Source organism: Rana temporaria, chromosome 6 (genome assembly GCF_905171775.1).
Source record: "Rana temporaria chromosome 6, aRanTem1.1, whole genome shotgun sequence".
Lineage (NCBI taxonomy): Eukaryota > Metazoa > Chordata > Amphibia > Anura > Ranidae > Rana > Rana temporaria.
This window is the reverse complement of record NC_053494.1, coordinates 113,579,072-113,600,600: the sequence shown is the minus strand read 5'-3', so window position 1 is coordinate 113,600,600 and position 21,529 is coordinate 113,579,072. Positions and strand designations below refer to the sequence as shown.

At 41.2% G+C, this 21,529-nt stretch overlaps 1 protein-coding gene across 1 annotated transcript in view; it reads right to left on the bottom strand.

Moving 5' to 3' along the window:
• Window positions 1–21,529, bottom strand: part of LOC120943719 (aldehyde oxidase-like) — a 188,219-nt gene that overhangs the window by 69,219 nt on the left and 97,471 nt on the right. Inside the window, exons 13-15 of the mRNA XM_040357194.1 lie at window positions 17,972–18,068; window positions 12,492–12,613; window positions 1,083–1,207 (exon numbers count right to left, since the gene is read on the bottom strand). Of these exons, the coding sequence (XP_040213128.1) occupies window positions 1,083–1,207; window positions 12,492–12,613; window positions 17,972–18,068 (344 nt within the window). The remainder of the gene's footprint in view (window positions 1–1,082; window positions 1,208–12,491; window positions 12,614–17,971; window positions 18,069–21,529) is intronic.

Below are 21,529 nucleotides of genomic sequence, written 5' to 3'. Positions count from 1 at the left end.
GTCCCACCCAGACCCCATCTCAAAATACAGTATGTGGGAGTCTTTTAAATAAGGTTGATGTTGTGATCCTCGGACATGTGGAAATCCCAGCACAGGTCTAAACTAAGGATTGCATTTGGTCTGCTTCAGCTTGAGACTAAAAAGCAGGAGCACATCTTGACAAGACCCAATACCTTTTGACCTTCACTCCTTCATGCTACTATTGGCCTTTCACTATAAAAAATGACCTTAGTGGCCAATAGAAGCATGTGGGAGAGGTGGGCCACAATTAGACACTACAAGCTAGTGCTAGTACATACCAGTTACACCAGCCCAGGATTTAGGGTACTGGGACTGCAGAAGAATGCTTCTAAGGCCCCGTACACACGGTCTGACAAAACCGATGAGAATGAACCGAAGTTCAGTTTCATCGGACCAAACCGACCATGTGTATAGGCCATCGGTCTGTTTTCCTTCGGTTAGTACAGAAAAGCATCGGTTCAAAACCCCGCGCATGCTCAGAATCAAGTCGACGCATGCTTGGAAGCTTTGAACTTCGTTTTTTTCAGCACGTTGTTGTGTTTTACGTCACCGCGTTCTGACCCGATTGGATTTTGAACTGATGGTGTGTACACACATCAGACCATCAGGCCACTTCAGCGGTGAACGAATGAAAACGGTCCGTCGGACCATTCTTATCGGTTTTGTCCGACCGTGTGTACAAGGCCCCAGGGTATGTGCAGCATATGCCTGAACTGTTGTCATTGTTATTTGGGTAACTGACAAGTTTGCTTTAGTGTGATGGGTGGCCTCACTGTCCAAAAGGGAGGCTTGGAAAGCTGAACCCAGCTTTAAAAAAAAAAAAAAAAAGAAGAAGAAGCACAAACTCCTATATAATTTTGGGTTCCTCTGTTCAGTTTAACGTGTATTTGTCACTGAAGGTAGTCTCTACGTACGTAGACAGTCTGAATTGCCCAATTTAGCTTCTCCATTTGTGTTTTTTTGAACAGTTATTGCTTTGATTGTCGAATTCAGGTGTATTCTCAGTATGTATACAGCATATATGCAATATAAACATATGATACATTCTTTTATATACTTACTTGTGAGCAGCCACAGCAGTGATAGCAGCTTGAGAGGCCGTGTGTGAGAGGTCTGTGTACTGCCTTTTCTCCACACAACAAAGGATGAAATCAGAGGGGATGTTTAAAGCGGATGCCACCGCAGCCTGTCAGAAAAACCCAGCAATGTAAGACATGCAGCTCCTTACAGATACCATGGTAATATGGCATGTGTATTTGTACATGTAAAATATAAAAGCGTATTATTTATTCTTGCAAAAAACAGTAAAAACCTTTCCAAAATGGGAACCACACAAAACTCCTGCACACATAAAGTAGATATTTCAAGAAAGAAATATGGAGGCTACCATTGGTGACCTTGCATTCTTTTGATCCTTAAAGTGGTTGTAAACCTCTAAAATTAAAAAACAAAACATATTTTTCTATAGTGTCTACGTGCCCCAAAGCATCAAGTGTGATTTATCGTTTTTCTCTCCTCCCTCTGCTATCTGCATGAGTCACTTCTGCTCATGAATCCTGACACCAGGGAATCCCAGGAGACAAAAAGGACATTCCAGAGTTTTTTTCCTTCCAAAACTTCTGAACTGGTAGCCTCCTGAGGACAGCATAATAGCTATCCTTACATGAACTGAATTTTATGGACTTGTCTCATTTCCCTTTCTTAATCCACCCCATATTCTTAACACTGTCATATCCAGTGTGCGCCCCTAATGCATACAGAAGGTGATTGACAGCCTCAGCTGTGCATATTTCCCTTTGAGACTGTGTATTTCCATTCTCTCCACTCAGCTCTCAAACTACACTCAGCTCTCCTCTCTGTGCGGTACACTGTGTAACATCAGATCCCTGCCCCCATGACTCCTGAAGCTCAGAAATGCTGTGCAAACTATGCACTTTGATTGGCTTTAGAGGAGAAAGGAATACAGATAAACAGGTACAACTTATCCAAAAGGATTAGTTTAATCTCTGTGTATCACCTGAGGCTAATCACTTCACTGGGTATATGTAAGCGTTTACAACCACTTGTGTTACTAAAAGTAAAAAAAAATGTTTTTTAATTATAATAACAAGCTCACATGCTCTGTGCAGTAGTATTGCACAGAGCAGCCCAAATCCTGCTCTTCTCAGGTCCCCCGATGGTGCTCCTGGTGCTCTTCTTCTTGTGTCTCCATAGCAAGCCGTTTGCTATAGAGGCACACACAGCTGCACTCCATAGACTTACACAGTGGGACTTATGCCGCGTACACACGATAATTTTTTGGGTTGTAAAAAACGAAGTTTTTCAGCCTCAAGAAAAAACAACGTTTTTTTCAACTTCATCATTAAAACTACGTTGCCTACACACGATAGTGAAAATAAAATGCTCTAGCAAAGCGCGGTGACGTACAACACGTACAACGGCACTATAAAGGGGAAGTTCCATGTGGGTGACTTGGCTTTAGCTGATTTTGTGTTAGTAAAAGACGATTTGCGCTTTTCTGTCTGTTACAGTATAATGAATGTGCTTACTCCATTATGAACGGTAGTTTTACCAGAACAAACGCTCCGGTCTCATAACTTGCTTCTGAGCATGCGCAGGTTTTTCACATCGTTAAAGCCCACACACGATCATTTTTTACAACCCGAAAAACGACAGCGTTAAAAACGTTGTGAAAAAATAGAGCATGTTTGAAAAAAAATTGTAGTTTTTCAGAACCCGAAAAATGCTCTGAAGCCCACACACGATCGTTTTAAATGAAATTTTTTTAAAACGTCGTTTTTTACAACCCGAAAAATGATCGTGTGTACGCGGCATCAGTCCCACCCCACACTTTCTCCTCACTGCATTTGATTGAGAGCAGCAGAAGCCAGTGGTCGAGTGCTGTGTAAAGATGAAGAGAGGGTAGGGGAGATGTAGCCAGGCAGAGAAATTGAAAATGTTTTTTACCTTAATGCAAAGAATGCATTAAAGGTAAAAAATATTTTTAGCTTTAGTGTCACTTTAGGCTTCAAAACATTTTGTCACAAACTCGGACCAATTATACAGATAGGGATTACAGACTTTGTCTTTTACTTTCCCGATTGGTGATGACAACCCCCATATTTTATTTTAGTTTATTTTAACTTTAGGCAATTAACCAAACTCAAAACCACTGCAAAGATCAGGTAGGTATAACATGTTTGTTATTTAAATAAAATCTGCCTTTAATATTGCTTTAAATCAAATGCATTAATAAAGAGGTCCATAGTATTCTATTCTTCCAGGACCCAAATGTGATATTGCTATTGTTAATAAACCAGGGAAACATTTAGCAAATTTATTAAAAAAGAAAAAAAGTGTTAACTACATTGAGAAAATACAAACAAGTCGGGGTGAAGTAGTGCATAAAACTAGCGAAATAATGGAAAGCTTTAAAGAATATTATGAAAAACTTTACTCAATTAAGAAACAGGAATCTAAGGAAGAACTAAGATTAAAGGAAAATAAAATTTATGAATTTCTAAAGGAAATAGAGTGGGAGGTAATATCTGAGGATAATCTCAAGAAGCTTGAAGCCCCGATCTCAGAAGAGGAAATTAGAGAAATAGTCAAAAACGCACCAAATGGTAAAAGCCCAGGACCGGATGGCTTACCGGTTCTTTATTATAAAAAATGTATTGATATCTTGGCCCCGAAAATGTGTTCGTATATGAATGGTTTAGGCGATAAGTGGGACATGGGTAAAGAAGCTATAGAAGCTACTATTACTTTAATTTTGAAAGAGGGGAAGGATAGCACACTATGCTCGAATTATAGGCCAATCTCTCTATTGAATTGTGACACCAAGATTTTCTCCAAAATATTAGCAGAGAGGATGAAGGGAATAATGAAGGACCTGATCCACCCTGACCAGGTCGGCTTTGTACCAGGACGGGAGGGGAGAGATAACGGGATCAGAACATTGCTAGCCATTCATAAAATTAGTGATAGTGGAGCCCCAGGTCTACTCTTGTCAGTAGACGCGGAAAAAGCGTTTGATAGAGTAGACTGGGGCTTCATATACAAGACATTAGAGAGAATTGGAATAGGCCCAAACATGTTAAAATGGATTAAGGTATTGTATAACAAACCTGGTGCAAGAATAAAGATTAATGGGACCCTTTCCGGTGCCTTTGAACTCTACAACGGCACAAGACAGGGATGTCCCCTTTCCCCCTTATTGTTTGTCCTAGCCTTAGAACCACTTTTAAGGAAAATAAGGAAGAATCCGGATATTAAGGGTATAGAAGTCGGACGGGAGGAACACAAACTCGCGGCTTATGCGGATGACATTCTGTTTTACCTAACATGTCCGAGAACAACGTTACCAAATTTACTAAAACTAATGAAACAATACGGAGAGCTCTCTAATTTTAAAATGAATCCAACAAAATCCGAAACCCTAAGTATTAATATAGCTAAGAAAGATCAAAACATTTATCAAAAGGAGTTCCCATTTGTGTGGGGGAAAAAGGAAATAAAATATTTAGGGGTAAAAATAGCAATCTCAAAAGAGAGGATTTATAAAGTAAATTTCGTCCCTATGCTGGAAGATATCAAAACAGAACTGAGTAGACTCACTGCAGGTCAGATATCCTGGGGGGGGGAGAATGAATATTTTCAAGATGGTAATATTGCCTAAAATTATGTATAAGATACAGATGTTACCGATAGCTCTACCCCAGAAGTATTTTAAGACTCTACAAACGATTTTATTAAAATTCGTGTGGCAGGGTAAAAAAGCTTGTATCAGTTGGGCAACTTTAAAAAAAAATAAGACACAAGGGGGATGGGGAGCACCAGACATTACAAGCTATTATGAAGCAGTAATACTCACAAGAGTGATAGACTGGATTAGGAACACTAAACAAAAAAGGTGGGTAAGTATGGAATACCAGATGAGTAATGCCCTATTAGGGAGTATCATCTGGATCCCAGATAAATATAGGGAGTTAGGTAAGCAATTACATAGCATTACACGACACGCTATCAAAATGTGGGACAAAGTGCACAAGAGGGAAAAATGGGATTTCAATTCACCACTTATGCCATTAAAAGACTCAAAATATTTTTCACCAGGGTTAGACAAGATATCTGGGAAATGGATTAAAAAAAAAATGCCCAGCTGAAGGATGTCATGACGCAAGATAGATTAAGTACCTATGACGAATTAAAGGACAGAGGGGAGGTAATAGGGATAAATGAATGGCGGTATGGCCAGTTAAAACATTTTTTTGAGGCTCTCCCACAGCCGTGCAGATCTGAGGAAAACCTACGTCCCCTCGAGAGAATTAGTCAAGGAGAAGCAGGGAAAGGAGTTATCTCTAAAATCTATAAAAATTTAATAGAAGTAGATCAATTGGACATTCCACCATATATCAAAAAGTGGGAGGAAGAATTGGGATCCTCTCTGAGCAATTTAGAATTAAAACAAATATGGAGAAGAGTGCATACCTCGTCAGCAAATAGTAAAATAATTGAACTAAACTACAAATGTTTAATGCGGTGGTATATTACCCCAGACAAGGCTCACAAATATAAAAAAGAAGCCTCTGAACTGTGCTGGTGTGGATGCAGACAGATCGGTGATATGGCTCATATATGGTGGCAATGCCCAAAAATTTAAATATATTGGAGAAGGATTAGACATTTAATTACCGAAATAACGGACATAGAGATTCCAGACGATCCCTGGGGATGCTTGCATCAGAGGATTAAATTATCTATGAAACAATATCAGAAAAGTCTATTACCCCATATGCTAACAGCTGCTAAAAGCCTGATCGCCAGTCACTGGCAAGATAGGGAAAACCCATCCATTAAAGAATGGTGCAATAAAATAAACTCCATCCAAAATTTAGAATTTTTAAGGTTAGGGGATATAGACGGTTTAGAGGAATATGAAAAGACCTGGTCTAAGTGGATAGAGTTCAAACTTTCCATGACATTTGCGGAGCTAATGGGTGCTTAGGGCTTAGGACCGTGTAGGACTTTTTATATTTTTAAGGTCGGATATAACATAATAAAGTAATAAGACAGAAAAACAAGAACGATCAGAAGTTTTATGAAGGTAACTGGAGGTCCAGGGGGAGGGGTGGGGGGGGAGGGAAGGGGTGGGGTAGAAGGGTTATAATAAATGAGGTAGAAAAGTTTTAAAATCGGTAAAAGTAAACAAAATATATACTTGTTCCTTTTGAGGAAAAAAAAAAAAGAGGGGGAAGAAAGAAAAAAAAAAAAGAAAAAAAAAAATTATATGTAAAAACTTCCACATATGATGCAAAACCTGGAAGGAGACATGGCGGATAAATGAATGGCGGGCAAGCCTCGCTACCTTCCCTCTGCTAATGGTTTAGACTGAAGTGGAAAAAAATAAAAAAATTAAAATAAAACCACGTTGCCTACACACGATAGTAAAAATAAAATGCTCTAGCAAAGCGCAGTGACGTACAACACGTACGACGGCACTATAAAGGGGAAGTTCCATGTGGGTGACTTAGCTTTAGCTGATTTCCTGTTAGTAAAAGACGATTTGCGCTTTTCTGTCTGTTACAGTGTAATGAATGTGCTTACTCCATTATGAACGGTAGTTTTACCAGAACAAGCGCTCCCGTCTCATAACTTGCTTCTGAGCATGCGCAGGTTTTTAACATGGTTAAAGCCCACACACGATCATTTTTTACAACCCGAAAAACGACAGCGTTAAAAACGTTGTGAAAAAATAGAGCATGTTTGAAAAAAAAATTGTAGTTTTTTAGAACCCGAAAAATGCTCTGAAGCCCACACAAGATCGTTTTAAATGACATTTTTTAAAAACGTAGTTTTTTACAACCCGAAAAATGATCGTGTGTACGTGGCATCAGTCCCACCCCACACTTTCTCCTCACTGCATTTGATTGACAGCAGCAGAAGCCAGTGGTCGAGTGCTGTGTAAAGATGAAGAGAGGGTAGGGGAGATGTAGCCAGGCAGAGAAATTGAAAATGTTTTTTACCTTAATGCAAAGAATGCATTAAAAGTAAAAGATATTTTTAGCTTTAGTGTCACTTTAGGCTTCAAAACATTTTGTCACAAACTCGGACCAATTATACAGATAGGGATTACAGACTTTCTCTTTTACTTTCCCCGATTGGTGATGACAACCCCCATATTTCTCTCGAGAACAGTTTATTTTAACTTTAGGCAATTAACCAAACTCAAAACCACTGCAAAGATCAGGTAGGTATAACATGTTTGTTATTTAAATAAAATCTGCCTTTAATATTGCTTTAAATCAAATGCATTAATAAAGAGGTCCATAGTATTCTATTCTTCCAGGACCCAAATGTGATATTGCTATTGTTCCTTGTTCCCAAAATATATTTGGTAAGTAGTACATCAATAATCTCTAAAGCTGGTTCAGCGGGGACCGACTGAATATTGATCAGTGTGTGGCCATCCCTGCTTTGTTCAACTTCTGTTGAACAAAGAAGAGACAAAACATTTCTTGATTAGCAGCTGCAGCAGCTGTATAACACAGGTTGGACTTGATGGACTTGTGTCTTTTTTCAACCTCACCAACTATGTAACTATATTAAGACAGCCCTGGTTGGGGGGATTCTTCCAACCACCTCATTTGTGTAGGTGGAGGAATCTGGCTGAACCAAAAAAAAAAAAAAAACAAAGCCACTTATAGCCAGCTTTATTCTCTTTATTCTCTCCTGAATTTAAAACAGCAGGAAACAATTCTAATGATCACAGGGACCCCACATATATAATGGGTCCCCAGATAAAACTTTCTAACAGGTTGCACAGGAAGCACTCAAGAAAATTAGAGTACAGTGTTGGAAGATCAACAGCATGTAATGTAAAGTACTGTGAACTAAATACTGTATGCATTATGCCTATCTATCCAGCAGGTGGCACTGTAGTGTGTATCTATGGTAAGGTAATCAGTGGAATTAACATCCTTATTATGTTGTATGCATTTGTTTGTTTTCTCTTCCTGTTCTATGATAACAGGCATGTAATATATTTCTCTGTAAAAGTAAAGCCGTTTACTATATCCAAGAAGCTTCCAGTGCTTAATTGCAATACTCTGCACAACAGATTGTGGGTCCCTGGCACCCAGGCATTGGAGAGGATACTCAGTGCATACAGATATGTGAGTACTGTATGCAAGCTAGTGAACGATGGCAAGTGGTTCAGATGGGAAGTTTGCAATAGCAAAGCTAAACAATGGCAATTACCATCTGTGGAAGTTTAAGCTAGAAATGCTTATGAGCAAGTGCTGAATACAGACAGGCCCACAGACAGAGAGAAGGAGGACTGGTATAGGAAGGATAGACAGGCAAAAGCAACCATAAGCTTACTAGTGGAAGATGCCCAGCTTATCCACATAAGAACAGAGAAAACGGCCAAAGGTATTTGGACTTCATTACAAAAACTGCATGAGTGTTCAAGTCTAAACAGCAAGCTCTTTCTACTAAGAAAGCTGTATAAGATGAGACTAGAAGAAGGCCAGCATATGTGTGACCACATGAAAAGCCATGCTAAAGATCATAGAGCAGCTACGCACCATCCGAGAAGACATCAAAGATAACCATACTTTGCTCCTCTGCAGCCTTCCAGAGACATATACTGCTGACACTGGAACATGTCAAAGGCAAATTAATTGATGAATATGGCAGAAGAAAAGAAAATATGCACCATGATGACAAAGCTCTTAAGATGTACAAAGGCACAAAGTGCAACAAAGAAAGAAGAACCTGTTTTCGCTGTAAAAGGACCGGTCACTTAAAAAAGGACTAGAGCTATCCACAGAAAGAGTCAAAGCAGCCACAAAGAAAACTAAAGACACATCCTGGAGTGGTACCTTTAAAGTAACACAGAGCGGCAAGCCACAAGGCTGGTGCATAGACTCAGGTGCGAGAAGCCACATGACTAGCGATGAGACCTTCCTAGCAAACGGGTAAAGTGTCCCTTCGGAAGGTAAAGGCCAGGGCTTCCTGAACTGAATTACACCACAAGGCAAGCAGAGTATCCTTGTAAAGAAAGTGCTGTATGTTCTAGAACTAAACGGCAGCCTTCTATCAGTGAAAAGCCTTGCAAACAACAGTCTCAGGCCCCGTACACACGGCCGAGGAACTCGACGTGCCAAACACATCGAGTTCCTCGGCGAGTTCAGCCCTGAAGCCGCCGAGGAGCTCGGCGGGCCGAGTTCTCCCATAGAACAATGAGAAAATAGAGAACATGTTCTCTATTTTCTCGACGAGTTCCTCGGCGGCTCCATCGGGCCGAAAGTGTACACACGACAGAGTTTCTCGGCAGAATCCGGCGCTGACCGAGTTTCCCGCTGAATTCTGCCGAGAAACTCTGTCGTGTGTACGGGGCCTTACAGTTAAGTTCCAGGGTGATGAATAAACACTTCAAAATAATAAGCAATTCCTCGAAAAAGAAAAACTGGATGATCACCTATTCAGGCTCATCACCACAGACCAGCAAGCCAATATAGTCTCTTTAGGCCTACACAGCAAATGTATTCACTTATAGCACAGGCGGCTGAGGCACAGAAGTCCAGAAGCTAAACAGGACATTATAAAGAGAGGCTTATCAGAAGATTTGACAATAGTGCCTTCTAAAGTGAAGCAAAAGCCACATGTGCTCCCCTGCCACAGGCATCTCAAGGAAAAAACACCCATCCCCAGCAGCTTATACACAGTGATGTATGCAATCCAATGAAAACTCCCACGTCAGGCAGGAACAGATATCTACTGACTTTCATTGATGATTATTCCAGGTACACAACTACTTATCTGATGAAACACAAGAATGAAACATTAGAAACATTTCAAGAGTTCGTTGTCATGTCTAGCAGCAAATTCCAACGAAAATAAATAATATGCACTGACAATGGGGGAGAATACATAAGCAAAGAAGTGGCCTCATACTTGAAGAGACAAGAAATAGTACACCAGACGACCACACCATTCACTCCTGAACAAAATGGTGTAGCAGAAAGGGGAAAAAATAAAATCGCACTCTTATAGAAATGGCAAGGTGCATTTTGTTGGATGCCAACCTACATTACTAGTACTGGAGAGAAGCAGTCATGACTGCAACCTACCTACAGAACAGACTACCCTCAAGAGCCATTAAAAGTACTCCATTTGAGATGTGGCATAGATCAAAGCTTAACATAGGGCACATAATAATGTTTGGATGTAAAGCATATGCCTATATTCCAAGTGAAAAGCGATCCAAGCTGAAAAATAGAAAAACAGAGCCATAGAGGACATTCTAGTAGGCTACAGCGAGCAAACTAAGGGTTACAGAATCCTACACCCAAAGATTGACAAAGTGACAATAAGCCATGTTTTTTATTTTGATGAGAGCCCTTCACCAGAAACACTGATCCCTGAAAGCTGTGAAGTGAATATCCCAAAAATCCAGAAGAAAGGGTTGACCAAAGCGAACCTGTGCAGTGGTCAAAACAAGAGGTGGAACTCACGATGCCTAAACCAAGTTACTCATCAGATCCTGCTGAAGTGCCTGAAGTCAGAAGATCCACTTAATACAAAGGGGATACCACCCTGTAAACTATCATACACTGTCAAAACACACAGCTTAGTGGAACCAACATCCTGGGAAGACATAGAAAAACTAACAAAACATGAAGCCAATAAATGGAGAAAGGCAGCAGCAGAAGAATTAAAGTCACTTCAAGAAAATAAAACCTGGACACTCACAAAGCTCCCTCCTAGCCGCAAATCTATAGGAAGTAAGTGGACTTTCAAAGTAAAGTCAGACAGAGAAGGGAATATCCACAAATACAAAGCCAGACTAGTTGCCAGGGGTTACTCCCAGAAATTTGGTAAAGATTATGATTAAACATTTGCTCCTGTCATAAAACACTACACCATTCTTAGTGTTACAGCCAGGAAGAGCATGCAAGTGAAACACCTAGACGTTAAAACTTATTTCCTATATGGAGACATTAAGGAAGATCTTTACATGAAGCAACCACCAGGGTTTGAGCAAGGAGACAATCTTTTGTGTAAACTTCAGAAGAGCATCTATGGTCTTAAGCAATCTGCAAGGAATGCGGAATGAGAAAGTGAACAATGTGCTTACTAGAGAGGGATTCTCAAGAAGTAAAGCAGAACCCTGTCTCTACTCCAAGAATCAAGACAGATGGATGTACATTCTTATCTATGTCGATTACATTATAACTTGTTATGAACAACAAGGGGATTACAATCAGATAGTTCACAAGCTGAAATAAAATGTTGAAATCAAAGAGCTAGGGAACATTAGCTACTATCTGGGAATCCAAATAGAGAGAGAAGAAGGTGAAAGTTATCTTCTCAACCAATCTCAGAAATCTTCGAACAATTCCATATGCAAGATGCAAAGGAAGTGAAAACTCCTATGGAACCAGGCTATCAAAAGAGCAATGGAGCAGAAAACTTGCTACCCAACAATGACATGTATCGCAGAGCAGTCGGCAAGCTGCTATATGTTGCCACTGTGATACGACCAGACATAGCCGAAGCAGTGGGCATACTATGCAGGAAAGTTTCAGCTCCCAGTCATAATGACTGATACACAGTAAAAAGAGTGATACAATACCTCAAAGGAACAATTCAAATTAAGTTACAGTTACCAGCAACATCACATCCAAAACTGGTCGGGTATGTGGATGCTGATTGTGCCGGGGTTTGCACAGACCGCAAAAACACAAGTGTATTGATCTTCCAGTATGACGAAGGAAACATAAGTTGGTCTAGTCGAAAGCAAACAAATGTCTCTCTATCTTCAACTGAAGCAGAAGACAATGCAGCAGCACACGTGTGTCAAGAAGCGATATGGATTTGTCAACTTTTTGTGGACATTGGGATAAACATATCAAAACCAATTCTTTTTTTTTTTTTAAGACAACCAGGGATGTATAAAGCTTACGCAATCAGTAATAATCAATACAGGACCAAACACATCAACATCAAGTATCACCTACTGAGGGACAATCAAGAGCAAGGTGTTATTGACATTCAATACTGCCCATCAGAGGAGATGACTGCTGATGCACTCATCAAGCCTTTATTGAAGAAACTTCATAGTTATATCCAGAAGAAGCTGAATGTAATTTGACAAAGCACATGCTGTTGAGAAGGGGTGTTGGAAGAGCAGCAGCATGTAATATAAAGTAATGTGAACTAAATACTGCATGCATTATACCTATCTATCCAGCAGGTGGCACTGTAGTGTGTATCCATTGTAAGGTAATCAGAGGAAGTACCATACTTCTTGTCTTATATACCACTTGTTTGTGTACTTTTCCTGTTCTATGATAAAAGGCATGTAGTATATTTCTCTATAAAAGTAAAGCCATTTGCTATATCCAAGAAGCTTCCAGTGCTTAATTGCAATACTCTGCACAACATAAAGGACACTGTACCTGTATTGATGCTGGATCCTGAGTTGATATAAACACCTCTATTTCATTTTCTTCTATTCTAGGTATGACCCGCACAGTCTGGGAATGCTGAAGATTATTCTGTCCTTCTATATAATCCTCACCTGTTCTTTGAAAATAAAAAACAAAGGCAGAACTCCAGACATGTATTCATTATATAGCATTCAACATCAAGGCTTATGTTCTTATGGCTGGCATAAATCGTAGGCCCTCTAAGCAGAAGTGAATATGATGAATACAAACTCATATCAGTTAAATAAGTGAATTCAGCACTGTTCCTCTTACCACTATTTTCCACAAGTGGGTGCATACTATGCAAAATGTTCCTAGAATCTGCATTATCTAATTAATTGTTACAAGCACAGTGCTCCTTTTTTATTGCCTACTATGTATTCATGTTTCAGTATAAGCAAGCTTTAGGTCACATTCCACAGACTTGAAGTATATGTGGTACTTTTCCCCAGAAGAGCCACTGAGAATATACTTTGATGTCCCAATGTAGTACACAAGTTTCCAGTCACACAAGCTCAGTCCCCCGCTCAATTAAAGTGGAAGTAAACCCGATTCATGAAAATTTGAGCTGGGCACATCTATCTGCAGTGTTCTTTTATCTCTCTTCAAAGCACCAAGTTTCGTAGCTTTGTCCTGCTCTGTTCTTCTGTTATCAGCCTGATAACTTCAAGTTCTGACAAGCTTTCCGAGATGGGAGCCTAAAGAACCTCCCCCTTAGTCGGGGGAGGTTGCTTTAAATAGATTAGCATACAGCTCAACTATTCATAGGCAACCTCTGCATGTGTGGGGAGGGGGTGTGTGCCTTTCCTCCAATCAGCTGTCTCACAGTGTTTAGCAATAATCAACTCCTACATCAGGAAGAGAAAACAGTACATGCACTTTCTAAACAGTATGAAGGTGAAGACAGCAGATATACATGTCAAACGTATGTAAGGATATTTGTTTCATCCCTGTGTATCATCTGAGGTTGTTCCCTTCACTGGGTATACTTTCCGGTTTACATCCACTTTGAGGCTCAGTCTAGGGGATGTCTTTTTAGTATTTATTGCTGAATAACCTAAACAGGAGAGTGGTTTAAAGTCCAAGGATACTCCAAAATGATCAGTAACAGTAGGAGGACACAATTCTCTTTAGTCTTCCAAAAGCAGCTTTTCTGGAGGTAGCGGGGAATGGCCAATATGTCTAGGACCCCAACGCAGCAGTCCATAAAGCAAACTCTGGCTCATAGTTCCCTTTTGGGACTTGCACACCTATCAGTCCCCAACAAGGTCTTTACTCAAAATGTCCCAGGAGCTGTGTACCACCCAGCATCTGCAGGTAGATCTTTAGTGAGGGAGAGAACAAGATCCTTCTTCAGAACCAGGACTTCATCGCAGTGTCTTCCAGCACATGTAATGCTTAGACAATCTTCCCTAGGTCCTCAGTTGCAGTTGCTGAGACCCAGACCGCAGCTTCTTGTCTTTAGTAACTCTCTCCCAGGGCCAACAGCTCCCCAGGAGACTGAAACCTTCCCTGAAGAGGAAAATATAATCTGTTCAGGTCTCCTTCACATTTATCACCTCCCCATCCACCTTCTGGAAGCTCCTTCCAGGGATTGGCTGGGGCATGATAAATATTTAACTGATCATTTGAATCTCCCTGTCCTATGCTCTGGAAACTTCTTTCAGAGGCAGGTGGGAGGAATAAAACAACCTGCTCAGGAAACACTGAGCAAATCAAAACAATCAATCACTGCGCCATTCACTACAGTGGAACCAAAAAACAAATATACTTAGCAGCCTAACTAGAGGAAGGTGCTACATGTATATAAACCCATACAATAAACTTCCTTTAACTGGTCAAAAAATGTGCCATTAAAAGCATTTTGCTGGATCTGTTTTAGAAGTTCCAAAAAAGTGGTTCTGAAGCCTATGTTTTTTTTATCTTTATGTATTAGGCCCCTTTCACACCGGGGCGGTTTTCGAGCGTTGTTCGAGCAAAGCCTCATCTGCAATCCCAATGTGAAAGACTGAGTGCTTTCAGAGCCCTTTCACACTGCCAGCGCCCGAAAAACGCTGGTAAAACACCGCTAAGACCCTAACATTTTAGGGCATTTTTGCAGTGCCTCAGTGTGAAAGGGTAAGGCGTTTTTACAGCGCTTTCAATTCATTTCAATGGAAAGGGGAGTTTTTGGAGCGTTTTTTTCAGCGCACAAAAGCTGCTCCAAAATGCTGCTTGCAGGACTCAGTGTGAAAGGGTCCATTGAGATGCATGGAGAGCGTTTTATGAGTGTTTTAATAGTGCTATTTTTAACGCTAAAACGCTTCAGTGTGAAAGGGTCCCCCCTAATCCCCCCTTATACGTTTGTTATTTTATTAAAAAAAATTGAAGCTTTACAATCATTTTAAAGTGGATTACAAATAACTTGTAAAGATGCTAATAGGCTAGCATACAGCTCAACTATTCATAGGCAACCTCTGCATGTGTGGGGAGGGGGTGTGTGCCTTTCCTCCAATCAGCTGTCTCACAGTGTTTAGCAATAATCAACTCCTACAGATGAATCAGAAAGAGAAAATGTATGTAAAGGGGTCCAGAGGTACGGGGCTGCGTAATGTAAAGGGGTCCAGATTATCATCTTCATTTATTAGCAGGTGAATGTGGCCCAACATGTATTCGCATACATTCAATTCAGCCCTTAAGTGGAAAAAGGTTGCTGACCCCTGATGTGTACATACTGGTTTCCAAAAACTCTTAGGCCCCGTACACACGAGAGGATCGATCCGCTGGAATTGATCCGCGGACCGGTTTCAGCGGATAGATCCCCTGGTGTGTACGATCCAGCGGATATTTTTCCGCTGATTTTTTTCCCCGGGGATGGATTTCCAGCGGATCAAAATTTCTTAACATGCTAAGAAATCGATCCGCTGGAATCCAGTCCAACTGATTGATCCGCTGGTCTCAGACTCACCGGATCAATCCGTCCGAATCCATCCCTCGCATGTGTCGTAATGATTCGACGCATGCGTGGAAGTCCTTATATCACAGCGTCGCGCACGTCGCCGCGTCATCATCGCGGCGACGATGCGACACGTCACCGCGGAGGGAATTCCGCGGGGATTTTGATCTCATGGTTAGTACAACCATGAGATCAAAATCCGCCAGAGGATTTATCCGCGGAAGCGGACCTCCAGACCGTTTCCGCGGATCGATCCTCTCGTGTGTACTAGGCATTAGTAATATCTATTCCTCGGGATCTCATGCCTCTTCACCTTCATCACTTAGGCTGCATTCACACTTTTTGCGTAGAGGGAACAAGTGGTCCTGCTCGTGATTTTGGTTGAGCAATTCCCACGCAGTTTTGTGTGTCACATAGGGCCAGCCCTAAGACTGGTAAGCTGAAATATAGCCTATTTTTGTTCCTGAGTTTAGATACATTTGAATCAAATGCTCTTGAAGAAGGCTGTGGGATGTGTATACTACAACATGAATAAATATCAAGCATATAAAAAAGGACTGCTACAGTTCTATGTTTAACGATTCATATTGGTGGTCATGGCAAGTTCACACTCAGGGGTCTCCAACTTACGGCCTGCTAAAGGTCTGGCCCGTCAGTGCACGTGATAAATTCCCATGCTCCCGACCCGTGGACATTTTAACCCCGGTCGGCTTTCTTGGGATAACAACTAATGTGGCTGTTATCCCAAGGAGCGGGAGGGAACATCCCCCTCTCGCCACCTTCCGCGGCTCGCCCGGGCTCTCCCGTACAATCGGGAGACCAGAGCAAACAGCCGGCACATCCGTTGGTTGACCGGTAACCCGAACAAAGCCGGAATTGGCTTCAACCGGGTCTTGGATCTAGTAACCTGTAAAGGGATGTCATAACATCACTTCCGGTTTACAGAAGGCGCCAAAAAAAAAAAATTACAGCATTCAAAACAGCCAAACTTGGGGTTTTGAATGCTTTTAAGTGCAAAAGAGGGATTTGGTGTCTTTTAGACCCCAGATCCCTCCATAAAGAATACCTGCCACTGCCTATTACTGTCACAAGAGATGTTTATTCCTTCTGACAGCAATAAAAGTGATCAGATTTTTTTCTTTTTAAAAGGGAGTGTAAAAAATAAAAAATAACATTTTATAAAATAAAGAAAAAAATAAAAACGTTTTAAAGCGTCCCATTCCTCCGTCCTCGTGCACAGAAGCGAATGCATACATAAGTCTCGACCGCAAATTTAAGCAGTGTTCAAACCACACATGTGAGTTATCGCTGCAATCGATAGAGTGAGAGCAATAATTCTAGCACAAGAACTCATCTGTAACTATAAACTGGTAAACTGTAGAAATTTTTAAAGTGTAGACTATGAAGATTTTTAAGTACCATAGTTTGTCGCCATTCCACAAGCAATTGTAAAGCATAACACAGGGGCTGTGTAATGTAAAGGGGTCCAGAGGTACAGGAGCTGTGTAATGTAAAGGGGTCCAGAGGTACGGGGGCTGTGTAAACTAAAGGGGTCCAGAGGTACGGGGGCTGTGTAATGTAAAGGGGTCCAGAAGAACGGGGCTGCGTAATGTAAAGGGGTCCAGATTATCATCTTCATTTATTAGCAGGTGAATGTGGCCCAACATGTATTCACATACATTGAATTCAGCCCTTAAGTGGAGAAAGGTTGCTGACCCCTGATGTGTACATACTGGTTTCCAAAAACTCTTAGTAATATCTATTCCTCGGGATCTCATGTCTCTTCACCTTCATCACTTAGGCAGCATTCACACTTTTCGCGTAGAGGGAACAAGTGGTCCTTCTCGTGATTTTGGTTGAGCAATTCCCACGCAGTTTTGTGTGTCACATAGGGCCAGCCCATTCACTTGAATGGGCAGCCCTATGTGCACGTGTAACTCGAAAAGAAGCTCCTGCAGCGTGAACCTGTCATGCGACAATTACAGCAGAATCACATCATGCTTGGGGTACTATTAAAGGATAATGGCACCCAAATGCGTGTCACGTGTTGTGCAGTGATTGCCATGCAATTTGGAATCTTTTTCCAGCATCACCATGATTCTGCCTCAATTCCAAATCACAAAGTGTGAATAAAGCAGTGGAGCTGGCCCACTGGACCAACTACACATGTCCTGCACTGACATGTCAACGTCTACTAAAAACGATGCAACCAAGTTAAGGTATTTCTACAATTTATTTTTCAATATAGTATCTACCAGGACGCTCCATAATAATAGGTTTCTATGTGTTTCTAAAAATGAGATTCTTATGCCAAAATATAGCACAATCAAATTATTTCTGTCTTTCTGAAACACACCCTAGTGTTCCCATCTAAATATATTTGTTTAGCTATTCCTCATACAATACCTCAGCAGCAAAAAAAAAAAAAAAAAAATGCAAGCATGTATTTTTGGATTACAAGTATTTAATTAACATGCCACATACCGATATTGTATGAATGTCTATGGATATTTACCTTCTAGAATATAATGCACACTACCAAAAGCTTCATCTGTGTTCCCATACTCTAATTTTCTAAGTGGTTCAAAGAAGGAATTGTGTTTTATGGAATCCTAAAAACAGCAAAACATGTCTGCAAATTATTTTTATGGCATTGTGAACATTTATATTTATATTTTAGTACTGTACGTGCGCCAAAATTTACTGCAAATTCATACGATCTAACGTACAACAAAAACATGTATCACACATTTTTCTAGGATCTAGGATCAGGTGGGTGACCTTCCACCCTCCCTCCCTGGTCACTGCTCCTATCATACTGACACAGTGCCGATATCCTGACCACCCTGGGGCCCTAAGCAAAATGACATGTCACATTGAAGTTGAGAAGCGGATGGGGGGGGGGGGGGCTGCCGAAAAATGACATGTCGCATTAAAGATTAAAGTTGAGAAGCGGGGGGAGGGGGTGTTCTGCTGTCGGAAATTAAATCTTACATTAAAGTGAGAAGCAGGGGGGGGGGGGGGCTGACTTCTTACCTCTTCTCCCATGCAGCCAGCGAGTTGAGAAGGGGGGTGAGGGGCTGAAAATAATTTCTCACCAGGTGGGGCCTCTAGTAATTTGGGGGGCCCTCCGCAGCTTTGCGGCTTGCATAGTGAGCCTATAGGGTGGATTGGCCCTGTACTGACAGATGTATGATCGATGATTTTTTTAATAAGGGTGGGCAGAACCTGATGAGGAGATGAAAAACTAGTTCTCCATCAGGTCCCTATTAGGCTTGCCCACCCAAAAGCAAGTCATTTTCGAAATATTTGGGTAAGGACTTCAGCTGAAACTCTGGCCCTATTGCCCAACAGCTAAGTGAGTCTGGGGGTACAGCGCTGTCACATATAAGACAGCTCTACAGCACAGGCACAACCACTCTGAACACTGGCATACCTCCTGTAAGCCAAATCTGAGATGGTCTTAATTACCACCAGTTTTCTAAACAGAAAACTGGTGGTAATTCTTAAAAAAATTGACGCTACCGTAGCAACAGATTCTTAAAGTGGTGGTAGTAAGAACTACTGACTTTTCCAAACATGGAGGTTATGTTACCGACACTGGCACAAATTCTTGTCTAAATTAGACCAATTTCAGACCGTCTACTGCATATATACTGCGGCAGGGCAACCCGGTTGCACAAAATCACGTACAGGTACGTGATTTTGCGCATGTGCTTTTGGGCACCTGTGCGCTGCTCCGGCTGTTATTGGACACAGTGGGAGCCAATCAGCGAGTCTGGCAGGTGCAATTGCCGCCGTGACCCGCTGATCGTTTAGAGGAGAGACAGATCACAGCCTGTGTAAACAAAGCAAATAGCAGATCTTTTAGGAAGGGAATGAGAGAACTTGAGATTTAGCTAAGCTGAATCACGGATCTCTCTTTTCCTTCAGTGTGACACTGCCCCACGCAGTTAATAAGCACTGCCCTAGGGAACATTTAACCCTTTGATCGCCCCTGGTGTTAACCCCTTCCCTGCCAGTGTCATTTATACAGTAATCAGTGCATTTTTATAGCATTGATCACTGTATTGGTGTCACTGGTCCTCAAAAAGTGTCACTTATTGCCAGATTTGTCCACTGCAATGTCCCGCTAAAATTCGCAGATCGCGGCCATTATTAGTAAAAACAATACAAATAAACAAATAGTCCCTAAATCTATCCCCTATTTTGTAGACACTATTAGATAGATTCAGAAAGAGTTAGACCGGCGTATCAGTAGATACGCCGACCTAACTCGGAATCTGCGCCGTCCTAAGTTTAAGTGTATTCTCAAACAGAGATACACTTAAATCTAGCTAAGATACGACAGCCTGCGCCGTCGTATCTTAGGGTGCAATATTTAGGCTGGCCGCTAGGTGGCGCTTCCATTGAGTTCGGCGTAGAATATGTAAATCACTAGATACGCCTATTCACGAATGTACGTGCGCCTGTCGCAGTAAAGATACGCCGTTTACGTAAGGCATTTTCAGGCGTAAAGTTATTCCATCAAATAGCTGGACTAGTCAATGTTAAGTATGGCCGTCGTTCCCGCGTCGAAATTTTAAAGATTTACGTTGTTTGCGTAAGTCGTCCGTGAATAGGGCTGGACATAATTTACGTCCACGTCGAAACCAATACGTCCTTGCGGCATACTTTGGAGCAATGCACACTGGGACATATACACGGACGGCGAATGCGCCGTTCGTAAAAACCGTCAATCACGTCGGGTCACAGTTAATATACATAAAACACGCCCCCCACATCCTCATTTGAATTAGACGCGCTTACGCCGGCCTATTTACGCTACCCCGCCGTAACTTAGGAGGCAAGTACTTTGTGAATACAGTACTTGCCTCTCTGACTTACGGCAGCGTAGTGTAAATACGCCGCCGCAAAGATGCGTGCCCCTACCTGAATCAAGCTATATATCTTTTGCACAAACCAAATAATATATGCTTATTGGGATTGTTTCCCAAAAATATGTAGCAGAATACATATTGGCCTTAATTTATGAAGAAATTGGATTTATTTTATTTTATTGGGAATGTTTTATAGCAGAAAGTAAGAAATATTGTTTTTTCTTTAAAATTGTCAGTCTCCAAAAAATAAAAAGCGCAGAGGCGATCAAATACCACCAAAAAAAAGCTCTATTTGTGGAAAAAAAAGGACATAAATTTTATTTGGGTATAGCGTCGTACAACCACGCAATTGTCAGTTAAACAACTGACGCAGTGCCGTTTCGCAAAAATGGACTGGTCAGGAAGTGGGTAAAACCTTTCCGGAGCTGAAGTAGTTAACTACTTCAGCCCCAGAGGATTTGGCTGCCCAATGACCAGGCCATTTTTTGCGATTCGTCACTGCTTTAACTGACAATTGCGCGGTTATGCGACGTGGCTCCCAAACAAAATTGACAATCTTTTTTTCCCACAAATAGAGCTTTCTTTTGGTGGTATTTTATCACCTCTGCGGTTTTTATTTTTTGCGCTATAAACAAAAAAAGATCGAAAATTTTGAAAAAAAAGCAATGTTTTTTACTTTTTGCTGTAATAAATATCCCCAAAAAATATATAAAAATGTTTTTTCCCTCAGTTTAGGCCGATATGTATTCTTCTACATATTTTTGGAGAAAAAAAATAAGCATATATAGATAGTGGTTGGATGGTTTGCGCAAAAGGTATAGCATCTACAAAATAGGGGAGAGTTTTATTTTTTTTAATTAGAAATGTCGGCGATCTGCGATTTTTATCGTTACTGCGACATTATGGTGGACACATCGGACACTTTTGATGCTATTTTGGGACCATTGTCATTTATACAGCGATCAGTGCTATAAAAATGCACTGATTACTGTGTAAGTGACACTGGCAGGGAAGGGGTTAACCACTAGGGGGCAAGGAAGGAGTTAAGTGTGTCCTAGGGAGCGATTCTAACCGTGTGGGGGCTGGGCTACATGTGACACGACACCGATCGCTGCTCCCGATGACAGGGAGCAGAAGATCAGTGTCCTGTCACTAGGCAGAACAGGGAGATGCCTTGTTTACACAGACATACC